At 45.7% G+C, this 16249-nt stretch overlaps 1 protein-coding gene across 1 annotated transcript in view; it reads right to left on the bottom strand.

Moving 5' to 3' along the window:
* The window catches only part of eys (eyes shut homolog), a 275597-nt gene that overhangs the window by 143387 nt on the left and 115961 nt on the right, over window positions 1-16249 (bottom strand). The window contains 3 exon segments of the mRNA XM_034100069.1: window positions 2159-2356; window positions 12068-12181; window positions 13035-13148. Coding sequence (XP_033955960.1) covers window positions 2159-2356; window positions 12068-12181; window positions 13035-13148 — 426 coding nt within the window.

The following is a 16249-nucleotide window of genomic DNA, read 5'->3' as shown; positions in this document are numbered from 1 at the left end:
ATAGATGTCTTGTAATGCACTGTTGAGGAACCTGTGACCCAAGTGTTTCATTCATTGCATAACTACACCGTAGTTGTGTATATGATATGTCAATAAACCTTTGAAAATCTTGAAAGGGATGTGCAAAATAGCCATAATATACAGTCTTTAATTAACTATCAGTAGAGAATAACGAGTAATGAATATACTTTATTACTCGTTTCCATTCATGTCAATTGCAGATACATGTTTAGTCTTCTCAAGCACCAACTATCAAATATCTCTCCTGATTGTTGGCACTTGACAATCACCTTACCTGCATTTTACTCAGGTCACGTGTAACTAAAGTCTGATTTAAGGGTTGTTTATATTTCACATAATTAATCAGAATCTGCAAAGTAACTCAAATAAATGCAGTGGAGTAAAGATACCAGGTTAACCTCTGACTTGTCGTGGAGTAGAATTACAAAGTAACAATGAGCTGTCATGTGGGTATATATTAATGCTGCGCATTATGGACACAATCGATTTTCATCCATTTATTAATTATATGTTTTACATTTGATAACACCAATGTGTTTAATACTGGCAACTTCTAATTGTGGGAAAAACGAAAACGTTCAGTAGAGACGTCCCATAGAACATTTTGCGAAACACAATAGCCAGCATGGCCAGCATGTGTAGTTCTGGGGGGGCGTTCGATTCCAGTTTTGGATAGTCTGGCGTGGTTTCGTTCCATTTCACACAGCTGTTTGACGCTCTGCAACCTTACGGGGACTGTAGTCCTAAGCGATAGCTGGGGATTATGGGTAGTGTAGTGTCTTCGGCCATCCTAAACTCAGAAATGTTGACAATCGCAATGATGCTCGAAATGTCCCTTATAGCCCTACGTCTGTTTCCGGTTATTTTTATTTTAAAATTCAGTTCCTGACGGACACCAAAAAAGCCTGAGATTATGGAATTAAACCAATAAATAAATGCAAGGATAATTCTGTGTTATTGGTGAGTAAATAACAGTGTGTTATTTTGAAAATAATAACGAATTAGAAGGAAAAAAATATTTAAAAATACAGATTTCCGTATTCTGAGACTCTAAGCCCCATTTATTGTCTGAGCCCCATTTATTTTCCTCACAGACGGCAACAAAAGTCCGAAATTATACGATTTAAAATAAAAGCAATAATTGTGGCTTGATATTGAGTAAGAACATGTTTTTATGAACGACACAGCTTCCGGTCTCCCACGACCCGACCGGAGAAAAAGACGTGCTGCAGGCAGTAGAAATACATTGCTTTTAAAATCGTGCTGTGCAACACGAAAAAAAGGGGCAAATCGTGTTGGTGAACACGAATCAATAGATTAAAAATCGTGTTGGTGAACACGAAATGCCGTGAGACTGGGTTGAATAATACAGCACAAATGTTATACTACTTAGAGAAACCCACTTTGACTCTGCACAACTGATGCAGAGTAATTTTAGACATCTTAAAACAAAATGTATCAAGGACATTTGTGCAGTTTCTATTTTATTTGTGTCCTTTACAATATATGTGAACCTTGTCAACTGAAATACATTACAATAATTGACGAACGCATGATAAATAAGCCTTAATTCAAGAATATTATTTTTGATCAATGAGTTTTTAAACACTTATGCTAGAAATGGAAGACATACAGTAGGGGTTACAATGTATCAAGATAGCCACAGGAAGAAAAACAATCTCCTGCCTTTGATTGTATTACTTTTGTCATTTATCATCCATTATTCAAATTACAACGCAGCATTGATGCTTAATAGATTTCCTTCTTCAGATATGTTAAGGAACTAATCAAGCCTACTCCAGCAGGTAATGTCCTAGATCCTCACATCAGATGAAATAACTCCACTCTCATAGCACTCTTATTAGCTGCAATGGTGACCTAATTGAAAACGGCCTGTCAGACAGTAAGTGAGCAGAACACAACTTGACAGATTCAATGTGTGTGTGTGTGTGTGTGTGTGTGTGTGTGTGTGTGTGTGTGTGTGTGTGTGTGTGTGTGTGTGTGTGTGTGTGTGTGTGTGTGTGTGTGTGTGTGTGTGTGTGTGTGTGTGTGTGTGTGTGTATGTGTGTGTAAAGAAGTGTGCTTCCATCTTGAGTGCCTGTTATTAAGCATGTGAGAAGGATAGGCCATTTCTTACCATCGTAGCAGAAACCATGAAAGCAGGGGCTGGAGCTGCACTCATCCACATTGATTTCACAGCGGGGGCCAGTGAATCCACGGCGACAGTGACAGCGGAAACCAAGAGGGAAATGGTCCTGATCCAACTCCTCCATACACACTGCACCATTCTCGCACGGATTACTGGCCTCACAGGGTAAGAACTCGCAATTATGACCTGGAGCGAAGCAAAAAAAACATGTACTGTAGGAGAAACCTTTAGTAGACAAGAATCTGTGAAGAAGTGCAATATAAGTGTACTACTGGGGTTAAGGATTAAACCCCTTTTGTATGTTTCCATCCATGATGTGTGGTAGAGTACACGTAGTGTCAAAGCCTACTCTTTAAACAGAAGGTCTTACAGGAAGCCTTGGTCCAGTAATTTGTAATTAAAAACATATGTATTGTAAATCCTGTCTCGTTCCTGTTTTAAAACTGAACCAAAGTGATAATCAAATGTAACTTTGCAATCACAGACTTCCGTCATAGTTATATAGAGAATCAAGCAATTTAGATGCATTTTTAGAACTGTTGTGTCCATTTCAGGCGCGGAACACTAGAAATGTAATTGCTTAAGATTTCACAGTACCCAAATAAAAATGAGTTACACATTTGAGCTTGTGACAAAACAATTACAAAACTAATAGTCTCCGTCCTTAGTTCTGTCAGGCAGCGCTGATTTAAATGAACTCATAGAAGCACACCTGTGGCTCTGTGGCGCTCAATGTTATTACTAAAGCACTAACTGAACATTAATATTTGCAATATCAAGATTTCCTGCCACTTTGTTTGAGCAAACTGCTAGAAATGAAAATGCCAGACACCATTACATTCAGATCATGAATAAAACCATTGACGAAAAACACTCTTCTAAAGCACAAATAAGAAATGCAATAGATCATGCTTATACTCACATTGCCTTAAAAAAACTTGATGTACAGTAACACAGTTATGTCCTATTTCAAAAATGTATTTCGGAAACATTATCAGTTAAACTACAATGACAACCTCACAGTTCTTTGTAAAGTGGTCATAATTTGACCGTAACAATTTGACCACCAAATGTCATCCTTTCATTAGTTGACTTTTCCACATTTGTAGAAATATCTTCAAGAAGCCCAGAGAATGAAACTGACAGACCCAGGAGAAAATTCCCAACCACGACTTTAGTCTGCACAGAAGCATACAAATTCCTGGTGAAATCAGTTTCTTATTTGTAGAGGAATTGCTAAACCCAAATGGGTTCTGCACGCCTTAATCAGAAGCATATTCTGTAGGCACATCATTGCTTTTGGCTGAGCCAGCAGGTTGTAGTATCCACAGCTGATTAAAGTTCTGTTCTGGCTGTGTAAGCTTGTTACAAAGAAATGTGATGGTAAATATCAAAATGTGGTACTTATACATTTTAAATACCTCTGGCATTATTGAACAACTGGTCGGTCAAACAGCAACATGCAATGGACAGTATTTAAATGATAGTTCTCATTCATAACACTCCGTTCGATGTCTCACTATGGGATGCGCCTCATCGCGGAGCAAACAGAAGCATCAATCTCATTACGCCACTCCTGAGTGGCTGGTGATCTTGACGTCAGCGTCAGGGAATTCACCCCCTATAAGTAGCTTGCGCCACGACGCATGCGTCATTCAAACACCTCTTCTCGCTTCAGAGCACATCTCTATAGTAGCCGGACAAGCTTAACGGTCCACAGACTGAACCCAAATATAACCATTTCGGTCGACGGGCGCTCGCCGGCTACTACCTTCTGCTTTGCAGGAAGACGGTAATACTAACGCCAGTTAGTAATTGAAATCGACCTCGCCCTTCTCTTCCCCGGAAAGTAAGGTAGGTCTGATTTTTTCAAGCTATCAACACACCTGTTGCCAGGGTTGGGTTGTAACGGAATACATGTAACGGCGTTACGTAATCAGAATACAAAAATCAAGTAACTGTATTCAGCTCGCGTTACATTTGAAAAACGAGTAATCTGATTACAGTTACTTTCGTAAACCTGAAGTGAATACATTTTGGATTACTTATTGGAATTATTGGTGGAAAGATTTCCTCTCAACATTTAATATTCAAGTAGTTATAGCCGAATCATCACAGCCCACAAAACCTATTACCGCCGCAGATGGACCAAAAAAGTTTGAAAAAAAATCGCGGGTCCGCTCGCAACGAAACATGGAGGAACAAAAGTCTGCGTTTAAATCGCCTGTGTGTATATATAGGTGTGTGTGGTTAAAACACATCAGCCTGCGGTCGCTCTTTAGTCTTTAGCCTTACTCATGATTATTTCTGAAGGTATACACAGTGAAGGCGGTGCGTGAAAGGCGGTGCGTGAAAGGCGGTGCGTGAAAGGCACTGCGCGGCGCACTCGTCTTCTCAGAGGCTGAGTTAACCCTCCCGCTGCCTCCTGGCGCTGCAGAGATTTCATGAAGTGAAGGAGGTTTTCCTTCTATAAAACAGCTGTGGGCAGCAGATACTGTGAGTGTCACGGACATGAATTCATAGATCAAGGCAGACTGGTGCACACACTGTTTTGCCAATCCGGTGCTTAAACTATAGCTCTACACCCCTGGCCGAAATGTCCTTAACATGAAGTCCGAGTTCGACATTTTAATTCATGTCCTGCCAACACTGGCAGGACAGAAGGCGACACGCCCGTTCTAAGCCGTGTCCCTCACTCCTCATATCCCAAGCTGCATCCCCAACAAGTGTATTATGTTGTTACATCGTTTCAGATGTGATGTTTCAGTTGTGCTCTTGATAAGCCATTAAAACAGTAAAAACACGTTCAGTTTCCTTTTGCTTTTTTGTGTCTCCTGTTCACCAAAACATACTGTGATGGAAAAAGAAAGTAATCCAAAAGTAATCTAAAAGTAATCTGATTACTGATTACTTTTTTGAGACACGTAACTGTAACTGTATTCTGATTACTTTCAGAGCCATGTAATCAGTAATCAGTAACTGATTACATTTACAAAGTAATCCTCCCAACCCTGCCTGTTGCTAGCTAGCTTCCCCTTACTACCGTCACCACGGTAGCGAGGACGCTTTTCTTTTTCTCTCTCACGGAGGAGAAAAGGATTAGAAGTATATTGACACACCAGTCAATATTCTTTGAGAACAAAGGACCCACACCATCCCTTTTTATCCGGATTAAGGACGTACCTGTTACGAGCGGGTCCTCTCCACGCCACGAGGCGAACAAGATGGACGCCTCTCCCCCTCACACCAGAGGAGTCAGGGACTCGGAGGCTCGGTCATGCGGCTGCGAGTTGAAGATAGCAGGCACAGACTCACACCAGGTCTGCTCGTCCTGCCTCGGGCTGGAACACGCCCAGGAAGCTATCTACAACCCCGGCTCGTGCGGGCATTGTGCCCGTTTCACCCGAAAGAGCCTCCACCGACGGCTAGCACACCAAGCTAGCTTGTTGGAACAGGACTCCCTCATGTCCACTGATTCGCCGTTTGGCAATCAAGACACGGGGGCGTCCGCCGCAGAGACTGAGCCCCTCACTGTGTCGGTCTGGGGCTCACTAACAGCGGCAGCTGCGGAACCAGGATCCCACGCCGTGTCAGGCCGGGACCCGGTGGCGGCAAGAGACGCGGGAACGGAGCCCCACGCCTCACCAGGCGGGAGCTCCCGGCGTGACCTCACCATGGTCTCGCCCGCGGAGGCTCGGCCTGCTCCGCATACTGCCGATGGAACTGCTGGTGGCAGCCAACATCCTACCGAGGATGGGCCCGTCACCAAGCAGGAACCCCACGCTGCCAGCGAAGGTGGACCGTTTCCAGTCGACCATGACTGAACGGTCCTACAGAGCCGCAGCGTTGTCCGCCAGGGCTCTGAACGTTTCCTCACTGCTAACCGCATACAAAGCGGAGCTCTGTGAGGATATATGGCCCAGCCGCTGCCTTCGCAGCGGCAGCCCTTCGTCCAAGCTGCCCCTAACCCTGCTCGGTTCAAAATACCGAAAACGCAGAGGTCGCAGTCCGCCCCGAGTCCCCAGCCCAGGCAGGGGACGAGGGCGAGCTGGCCTAGAAAATCTCCGGTTCCGGCTGCAGCCCAGGCGCAGCCAACCCAGAATTTCGGCCAGCAGTCGAGGAAGAAGAAGCGAGCGGCGTGACAGCCCCTCCTTCTCCCCTCTGTGACAGAGCTGGAAGTCTACGGTTCCCCAGCTCTAAATGTGTTCCCGCCGCCTCGAGAGATGCCTCAACACCATCCTCAAGTCCGCATAAACACATGTCACACACTTATTGATTTTTCTGTCATAAAACATTTTCCGCTGACGCATCCAGGCTTCGAGCCAAGGGCGCAGCTCGAAAAAATGAAAAGAAAAACAATAAACAGTCTGTCAACTGTTCCCCTTCTGAGAGCAGCTACGGCCTCTCTCAAAGGGCGGACAATTGACGGGTCTGTGAAGGCACCACCATCACGTGCATGCGCAGTGCCGGCTGGGGTCGTGAAGGCACCACCGTCACGCGCATGCGCAGTGCCGTCTGGAGCTGTAAGGGCACCACCGCCACACGCATGCGCTATGTCGGTGGGGATTGTCGAAATGGGGCTACAGACTCCAATTCGCTGTCACCCCCCCTCGCTTCTCGGGCATTCTGCACTCGCAGGCCCGAGGAGAATCAGCCCTCATTCTGGAGAAAGAGATTCTCTCACTCCTAGAAAAGAGGGCTATATCGATTGTACCCGCCGAGCAGAGTCAGGGCGGCTTCTATTCCAAGTACTTCCTTGTTCCCAAACGGGGAGGGAACGGAATTCGGCCAATACTTGATTTGAGGGCTCTGAACAAATATCTAAAAATATATAAGTTCAGAATGCTCACTCACACATCTCTGCTGCGTCTCGTGCGACAAGATGATTGGTTTACATCAGTCGACCTGAAAGATGCGTATTTCCACATCCCAGTATATTACCCACACAGGAAATATCTGAGATTCGCATTTCAGGGGATCTGTTATGAATACAGAGTACTCCCCTTTGGTCTGTCTCTCAGTCCAAGGGTGTTTGTACGATGTACGGAAGCCGCGATAGCCCCGTTAAGACGACAGGGTATTCGCCTGGCGACCTACCTGTACGACTGGCTGCTTCTCGCACAGTCGGAGCAGGAGGCTATTACGCAGACAAATGTCCTCGTAAAGCACCTGCTCAACCTGGGTTTCATAATAAATACAGAGAAGAGCATGTTGTGCCTCGCGCAGACTATACTCTTCCTGGGTTTACGCCTGAACTCGGTGCCCTTTTCAGCTCGCTTGTCAGCGGAAAGAGTGAAAGCTTTCAGAGCTTTTCTTGCTCTTTTCCAGCTGCGCAAACATGTTCTCTTCAGATCATGCCTGCGATTGCTGGGGCTTATGGCGTCAGCCGTCCTGGTCGTACGACTGGGACGCTTACACATGAGGGAGTTTCAGCGCTGGGTGGCCGCCCTAAAACTAAACCCCGCGCGTCATGGTGCGCGGAGAGTGATGGTTACTGTGAAATGCGTAATGGCACTGCGCCACTGGCTGCACCCGACTTTTCTAGTATGAGGTGTGCCTATGGGTGCTGTCCTTTCACGGAAAGTGGTCACCACGGACGCATGTCTGACAGGTTGGGGAGGTATTTATGAAGGTTGCCCGGTGAGGGGTCTCTGGAGCAGAGACCTCCAGCGGGCGCACATAAATTACTTGGAGCTTTTAGCGGTGTTCCTCACCCTAAGACGCTTTCTGCCTTTCCTCAGGGGACATCACGTCCTCGTGAGGACAGACAATACGACCACAATATCGTATATTAACCGCCAAGGGGGTTTGCGTTCTCTCCAGTTACACACACTGGCGCGCAAACTGATCCTATGGAGCGGTAGACGTCTCCTCTCTCTGAGAGCGATGCACGTACCGGGAGTGATGAACCTCGGGGCAGATCTACTGTCCAGAGGGGCACCACTTTATGCAGACTGGACTCTACATCCAAGGATTGTGAGCCAGCTGTAGGTGCGTTACGGCAGAGCCGCGGTGGATCTGTTCGCATCGAAAGACAACGCTCAGTGTCAGCTGTTCTTTTCGATGCGTGATCTAAATGCACCGTTAGGCGTGGATGCACTCACGCACGATTGCCCCCTGGGCCTTCTGTACGCGTTCCTACCCCTGGCTCTGATACCTCCAACTCTGGCCAGAGTGAGAGAGCAACGCCACACACTTATTCTGATAGCTCCGCACTGGCCAGCTATGTACTGGCTAGCGGAGATATATCAGCTTCTGTGCGGGCAGCCATGGCAGCTCCCACTACGCAGGGATATACTGTCACCCACACCCAGAGCGCTTGGCTCTATGGGCCTGGCCCGTGAGTGGTACAATCTGAATACAGTGTGACATGAAGCTAACCCTGGCAGCTGCAAAGCGAGCCAGTGGCACTCATGCGCTATCTGTACAGTCTTCATGCAGTTCGCCCCAGGGCAAACAGAGTGTGGTTGAAGCCCAACCCTGCCTTTATTTTAAGGCGGTTGGTTCAGGTACCGTATTTGACATTGAGGCATCCTCCCCGCCACTGTATTCCTCCGGGGAACAGCGGCCGGATTTACCGTGTCCAGTCCGTGCTTTACGCACGTAGAGGGACAGATCAGGGGTGCTTCATCATAATGACCAAGCCCCTTGTTTCCTGGGCTATCCCTTATAAGGGCAAGCCTGTTACTAAGCAACGGCTCTCCCACTGTTTGTGGAAGCAATTGCTGTGGGGCCCATACGAGTCAGAGTTCGCAGGCACCCTCGGGTCCGCGAGCTCTTTTGACTCAGGGTCTGGCTGCATCCTGGGCTCTGTCCAGGATGTCTCCCATCCAAGACATTGGTGCAAGCGGCGAGCTGGTCCTCACTTTTGTCCGCCTTTTAACAGTCTGGACGTTCTACTCCCAGTGTGACTCAAGCAGTGCTGGGCACCTGGTTGAGTCGGAGCCCTACCTGTTAAAGTTCTGGTCGGTTTGGTGATTTTCGAGATAAGCTCGTCTGGCAATACGGGAGCTACAATTTCCCATCGTGAGACATCGAACGGAGTGTTATGAATGAGAACTATAGGTTACTTACGTAACCCCAGTGCTCAGAGTAACATGAAGTGAGATGTCTCACCAGACGGCCCTCCTTGCTATGGTGAAGCGAGAAGAGGTGCTTATTTTGAATGACGCATGCGTTGTGGCGCAAGCTACTTATAGGGGGTGAATTCCCTGACGCTGACGTCAAGATCACCAGCCAATCAGGATTGGCGTAATGAGATTGATGCTTCTGTTTGCTCCGCGATGAGGCGCATCCCATAGTGAGACATGACACTTCATGTTACTCTGAGTCCTGGGGTTACGTAAGTAACCTATAGTTTCCTAGTAAAATTACTTGTCAAAGTGGCAGCACTATTGACACATCATTCTTACTTAACTGGTCATTTTATAAAAAATACACCTCCTTGAAGCAATACACAGATATAATCAAATCACTCTCTGTATTGTGACATTTTTACTAGACCAATCTCATTGAGAATCAACAGCCATTCTACAGCTGTTTGCCGCTCTCAGTTCCTTTGAGTCCTGGCAGCTCTCACAAACTCCAGGACTGAAAACAGCAACTATTCCACTGCCAATCCCCTTGTTTTAGTATTATCACACTTGTACTGTAATGTGGCAATCTACCATTTGGAGATACAACTACACTTGGACACAGAGTGGAATTGTGTAGTAAATCAAGGAAGACACAGGTTTCTCATTTGCTTTAGACGCTTGTGATTTGCGTGTGACCGAGGAAGATGAATGAGGTGCTGATTGGGTCTAACAACAAACTGGCTTCTGATTTTGTAGATGTAGCTCTGGCACAGCCCTGAACAAATCTATGCAGACTGGGACTCAAAACTGAATGATTATTCAAAGTGATTCAAAAGTAACTGCGTGTTGCACACATGGTTATTACCATGCCTGTCAATTACAAACTTTTCTCCCAACTTTTCAATTGAGACTCTCTTACTTTCTAATAGTACACGTGTATTGGTTCTATTACAGGTTCCCTTCATCTTTGACTATGAAAAGCCACTGCCATGCTTTATACTAGTAATGGTGTTACATGGGTAATCAACTTTGCCTCATTTCTGCCATACTTTCTATAGTGCTTTGAATTACAGCTGAAGACTTCCATGTTCATTTTCATGAACACTCTGAATCTTCTCCTTAAACTGTCAGCGGTCTTTGAAGTGCCTTTAATGTCATGTGCCTTTTTCAGGAGTAATTTCCTCCTGGCCACTAAAGTCTAGATTTGTGGAGTACTGCCCTGACTGTTGTCCTTCCAGGAAGATCTCACAGCCAACAGGCTCATTAGATCTGTCAGAAAAGTGTGTGAGGAATCTGGCTCAGTTAATGTTTTTTCACATTTGGTAATGACGGAGACCTTTTAGCTCCCATTAAATCACACTATTAGAATTGTATCCAGTTAAAGTTCCTCAGACTTTGTGGTCAAGTCTTTAACCCAACATATACAGTGCAGAGTGGGTCTCTAATAATGGAAAACAGACCTTGTTTGTTATGTTCAGAAAATTGTAGTCATTACCAAGACGGGACAAATTGAGCTGTGCCAACAAGTAAGCATCATTACAAATCTAGTCACCATTGATCAATTGTTTTTGGAGGTTCAAGTGGAGAAGTATGTTCCAAATCTACTTAACAACTGATGAAATCATAATTTATAAATGTTCAATTATATTAACACATTCCTATTGAAACATATAACTTAATATTGACAAAATATAAGATGCATTTGTTGCCCTCAGATTGTTAAATAATGTAATATTCTAGGTTTTATTTTTTACAAACCTAGTTGATACATACATTTGTGGTCAAATTAAATGAATTGTAATGTTAGCATTTTAACTTTGATTATCATCTGCTGGCCCTTAAATGTTATTATAAAACTAACATCAGGTTTTGGCTTCAAACATGCCCCTTTCATACCAACGCGTTTTCAGCTCCGGCTCGGAGCTGGAGCCTGAAAAGTACAGTTTTTTCCTGTTCACACCGCAGAGGCGCTCTTAGCTCCGGAATCCGGTTCATTTCCAGCTCCAAAAAATTGTCAGACTAGAGGCAAGAGCTTCGGAGCTAAGAGGCGGCGTCGCTCACGTCTCTCTTACGTCGAGGCGGGGGCAGGGGCATATTCGTCGTTGAAGTAGATGCTGAAGACCACAAAGAAGTCTTGCATTTTGCATGTGATGTTTGTAAAGTTCCAAGTAAAGTCGTCCCTTGTAAAGTCGTCCGATGCCTTCCATTTAGTTTCGTAAGAGGATAACCAAAGCGAACAGCGCTTCAATACAATCGGCCATTGTTGTTGTTGTCGATGTGAGGGATTTCCGCGCGGTTTGGATTTTATGAAGCAGGCACGTAAACGGTGATGTCATGACGCAGCAGCGGCAGCTCTGGGCGGTGTGAACAGAGCGGGAGCAGAAAAGGGAAACCGGAGCTGAACCAGAAAAGCTCCCGCTCGGAACTAGAAAAGGAAAAGCGCTGGTGTGAAAGCCGCTCAGTGATCATTTGTCACCAGATAGTCTCTTAATATGAGTCTAACTCCTTTATCTTTTGTTAAAAACATCTTCTACCCCAAATAACCCAACTACTTTTTTATTCCCATCGATATGCAACAATAACGCTGTACAGCTCTGTCATCTGACTAAATGATGAAAAGCTGTGACTCGTGTGACAGAAGCACCCACCACAGCTAACATCTCACTTAATTACTTGAGATTTCTTTATTTAACTGCAGGTAGCAAATGAAGATGTACTCATTTTGTTAGGATATGTGATGTAAGTTCAGACAGGTGAAAATAATAGTATGTGAAGTTAATTAACTTTGCTTTTTTGTCCCCATTCCCTCAGTGCTCATTACCTTTAAATGGAGCCGCACATTGGCAGAAGTAATTACCAGGCTGGTCAATGCAAGTGGCTCCATTCTTGCATGGAGATGAAGCACACTCATCAATGTCAAGTTCACACTCTGTACCTTTGACAAAGAAAAAAGAGCAAAGGTTGATTAATATGAAACGTTGATGTGTCGCTGGCATACATGTTTGACTTTTATCAAAGGAAACCAATGTTAAAATCACCTGTGCTTTGCTGTCTTAAAGATGACAGTTTGTTGTCCACATAACAGGCTGGTTACCATCACTTTAATACAACCACATCCTTTCATTTTGGTATAACCAGGGAATATATAAAAAAAAACAGCATGATCCTTAAATTCCTTTTATTTGTAAATGATTCTGGATACAAAACACACATATGTGGTGAAGGCTGAAACTAATGCTGTAAACAATGCTAAAACAGCTATATGATACCCATGAGGGCTCTATGTCGATGCAGCAAGGCATACAACAAAACTGATCATCCATTTCAGACACCATTTCTGAGTATTTAAAAAGTTTTCTTCAAAACATAAATAGGGATTCATTAATTGTTTTCAAAGGAGAGAAACAGGCTCCTTGGGGATCATACGATTCAGCACTTCAACCAGTTGTATTTTTTGTAATACACTGAATCTGTCTGCGTGAATTATTACCAATTATTACAAAACTGTTCAAAAGCTGTGTTTGACTGTTACGGGTGGAAAAACATGATCTTCTTTTTAATCTCGAGTTATTATTCATCTTGTACTTTCAACAGTTGGCATCACAGCATCACATGTAGGAGAATAATTATTCTGCAAGACTTCAAAATGTGTGCACGCCGGACTAAATCACTGTGCTGTATACTTTAAAGAGGAGCTGCTGATGGAAGCTGACTTCACTTTGAAAATGCACTTGAATTGATACATGTCATTGTCTGAAAATCTGAAAACATGAGGTGCATTCACTTACCTGTAAAGCCAGGCATACAGACACATCTATAGCCATGGACAAGGTCAAGGCACGTAGCATTGTGCAGGCAGGGGGAGGACATGCACTCGTCTATGTTGACTTCACAGTAGTTCCCTGTAAGGACATGAAATTAAAGCAGTCAGAGTTCACTACAGATTTGAGTTTGATGAACATTTCATACTCAGTTCTCCACTTTCCCTCAACTTAGTTAAATGTCTAATACGTTGCGTTTGACTTAAAACCTTTTTGTGGGGAATTTGATTGAAGGACGACAGCTTCAATCCCTTGGTTGAAGACAGCCGTCACAAACATTAAGTCAGCTGGATATTTTGCGTGAGCTTTTTGCAACACAGGGAATAAACATATCTTCACTGTTATGCTAGCAAAATGTATTTGACACTGAAATGTTGTTTTGAATATTCAACAAGGCTTTAAAAATCAAGGTTTAACAACACCACATCTACACTGTTTCTCCAAAAAACAACATTAAGAGTTTGCTCTTTTTTTCATACTCTATCTATTTCTATATAGATTTGGACACAAAGAGTAAAATATACATTAATATTATATGTTAAAATAATCAACGCTGACATTATGAAGCAGATACAGTAAGCTGCACAAAACTAAGCAATTTATTTTGCATTATCACTATCACATACATTTTAAGTGTCTCTGGATGAGACTGTTGTTTAGTGTAACATTCCAAAGTGAGAAGAGGTCTTTGTACTGTTGGCGCTGCTCTTCTTACAGATATAGGGGATGTTTTTTAACCTAATGGCCTCTGAGGTGGCTAAAGGTTAGCATTTGAGTTCATGAGTTCATGGTTGAAACACTCAGGGGTTAGAGATGTCAATACTGATGCTGAACGCAGCCAAAATCCTTGACATTTCTCAGAAACACTTAAGAGAAAATATGTCTACGAACAGAAGTGCAGTTTAAGCAATGGTTTGTTCAGTTTTATACTTAGTGTGTCACACTCCTAGGTTTATGTCACAGTTTTAGTGTTGTCTGTCTGGTTATGGGTTTTGGAAGTCTGTTCATTCGGTATTTTGTCTTCCTCCTTGTGTTTTGTCTGGTCCTCCTCCCTGTCGTTAGTTTCCCTGGTCTGTCTGATTGTCTCATTGTGTTCACCTGTTGCCCTTGTGTTTCTCCCTCCCCTGCCCAGCTGTGTCTTGTCCTGTGATTACCCTTCTGTGTATTTAGTCTAGTCTTCCCCTGTGTTCCATGTCGGTCCATTGTTTTCCCTCCATGTTATTCCACGGTCCATGTTCCTTGTGCTGCTCATTTGTTTTTGGATATTTTGGATACTGCCTTTTGCCACAGCTTTTATTATTTTTTTTATAAAAAACATTTGTTTTAAAAAACTTTTTGTTAAAATTCTGCATTTGGGTCCTACCTTTTCCACGCACCCTGACAGAATGGACCGACCACAAATGGACCCAGCAGATGATCCATTTGAGGTAGAATTACAGCATTTTACCTTTTATCTGGCTTGCTGCTTTGATTGGTCGAAGGGAGCGTCCAGTGTTCTGCAGAAGGGGGCCGCTCTGGTAGAGGCACACCGGTTGGCTATGGAGAAACCAGGCTTGGTGACATTTTTACCTGGCTGGATTTTGAACTTCCTCTGGGTGTGTGATTTCCAGCCTGCTGACTACAAACGTCTCGGTGTGTTCCATCCGGAGTCAACCCCTGCTTCTTCTGCTTCTTCTCCTGTCCAGGAGCCGTTCTCTGGAACTCGTCTGGCTTTTGGAGGTCCACGAAGCCTCCAAACGCCCCCAAGAGCCATGGTTCCGGCCCAAGTTCTGGCCCCAGCAGCCATGGTCCCAGACCCAGTTCTGGCCCCAGCAGCCATGGTTCCGGCCCCAGCAACCATGGTTCGGGCTTCAGTGCCGGCCCCAGTAGCCATGGTCCCTACTCCAGTTTCGGCTCCAGTACTGGCTTACCGGCCAACGCCAGCTCCCGAGGCCTGTCGGCATACTGGCCGACTCCAGCACCTCGTCTCCTGTTGGCTCTCCAGCCGTCACCAGCTCCCCGTGTCCTGTCGGCGTACCGACCGACACAAGTCCCCTCTCAGGTCCCCTCTCAAGTTCCCTCTCAGGTCCCATCTCGAGTCTCTTCTCGAGTCCTCTCTTAAGTCCCCTCTCAAGTTTCCTCTAATCCCCTCTCGAGTCCCCTCTCAAGACTTCTCTCGAGTCCCCTCTCGAGTTCCCTCTCGAGTCTCCTCTCGAGTCCCCTCTCAGGTCCCCTCTCGAGTTCCCTCTCGAGTCTCCTCTCGAGTCCCCTCTCAGGTCCCCTCTCGAGTTCCCTCTCAAGTCCCATCTCGAGTCTCTTCTCGAGTCCTCTCTCAAGTCCCCTCTCAAGTTTCCTCTAGTCTCTTCTCGAGTCCCCTCTCAAGTCTCCTCTCGAGTCCCCTCAAGTCTCCTCGAGTTCCCTCTCGAGTTCCTTCTCAAGTCCCCTCTAAAGTCTCCTCTCGAGTTCCCTCTCAAGTTCCCTCTCAGGTCCCCTCTCGAGTCTCTTCTCGAGTTTTCTCTCAAGTCCCCTCTCGAGTCCCCTCTCGAGTTCCCTCTCAAGCCACCTCTCGAGTTCCCTATCGAGTCCCCTCTCGAGTTTCCTCTCGAGTCTCTGTTCAAGTTCCCTCTCGAGATCCCTCTCAAGTCACCTCTCAAGTCAACTCTCAAGTTTCCTCTCGAGTTCCCTCTCAAGCCCTCTCTCAAGTCCCTACTGAAGTGCCGTTGGCGGTTCCGCTGGGGTCCTGCCAACTCCATGTCCTGTCCCGTTGGGGGTCCCGCCGACTACTCTTCTGCCGGGGGTCCTGCCAACCCTATGTCCCGTGCCGTTGGAGGGCCCGCCGACTATTCTTCTGCCGGGGGTCCTGCCAACCCTATGTCCTGTGCCATTGGAGGTCCCGCCGACTACTCTTCTGCCGGGGGTCCTGCCAACCCTGTGTCCTGTGCCGTTGGAGGTACCACCGACTACTCTCCTGCCGGGGGTCCTGCTAACCCTATGTCCTGTCCCGTCAGGGGTCCCGCCGACTACTCTCCTGCTGGGGGTCCTGCCAACCCTATGTCCTGTCCCGTTGGGGGTCCCGCCGACTACTCTTCTGCCGGGGGTCCTGCCAACCCTATGTCCTGTGCTGTCGGAGGTCCTGCCGACTACTCTCCTGCCGGGGGTCCTGCCAACTCTATGTCCTGTCCCGTTGGGGGTCCCGTCGACTA

The sequence above is a fragment of the Pseudochaenichthys georgianus genome, chromosome 15 (genome assembly GCF_902827115.2).
Source record: "Pseudochaenichthys georgianus chromosome 15, fPseGeo1.2, whole genome shotgun sequence".
NCBI classification, from domain to species: Eukaryota; Metazoa; Chordata; class Actinopteri; order Perciformes; family Channichthyidae; genus Pseudochaenichthys; species Pseudochaenichthys georgianus.
Note: the sequence above shows the minus strand (reverse complement) of the source record. Positions and strands in the feature narration are given on the sequence as shown.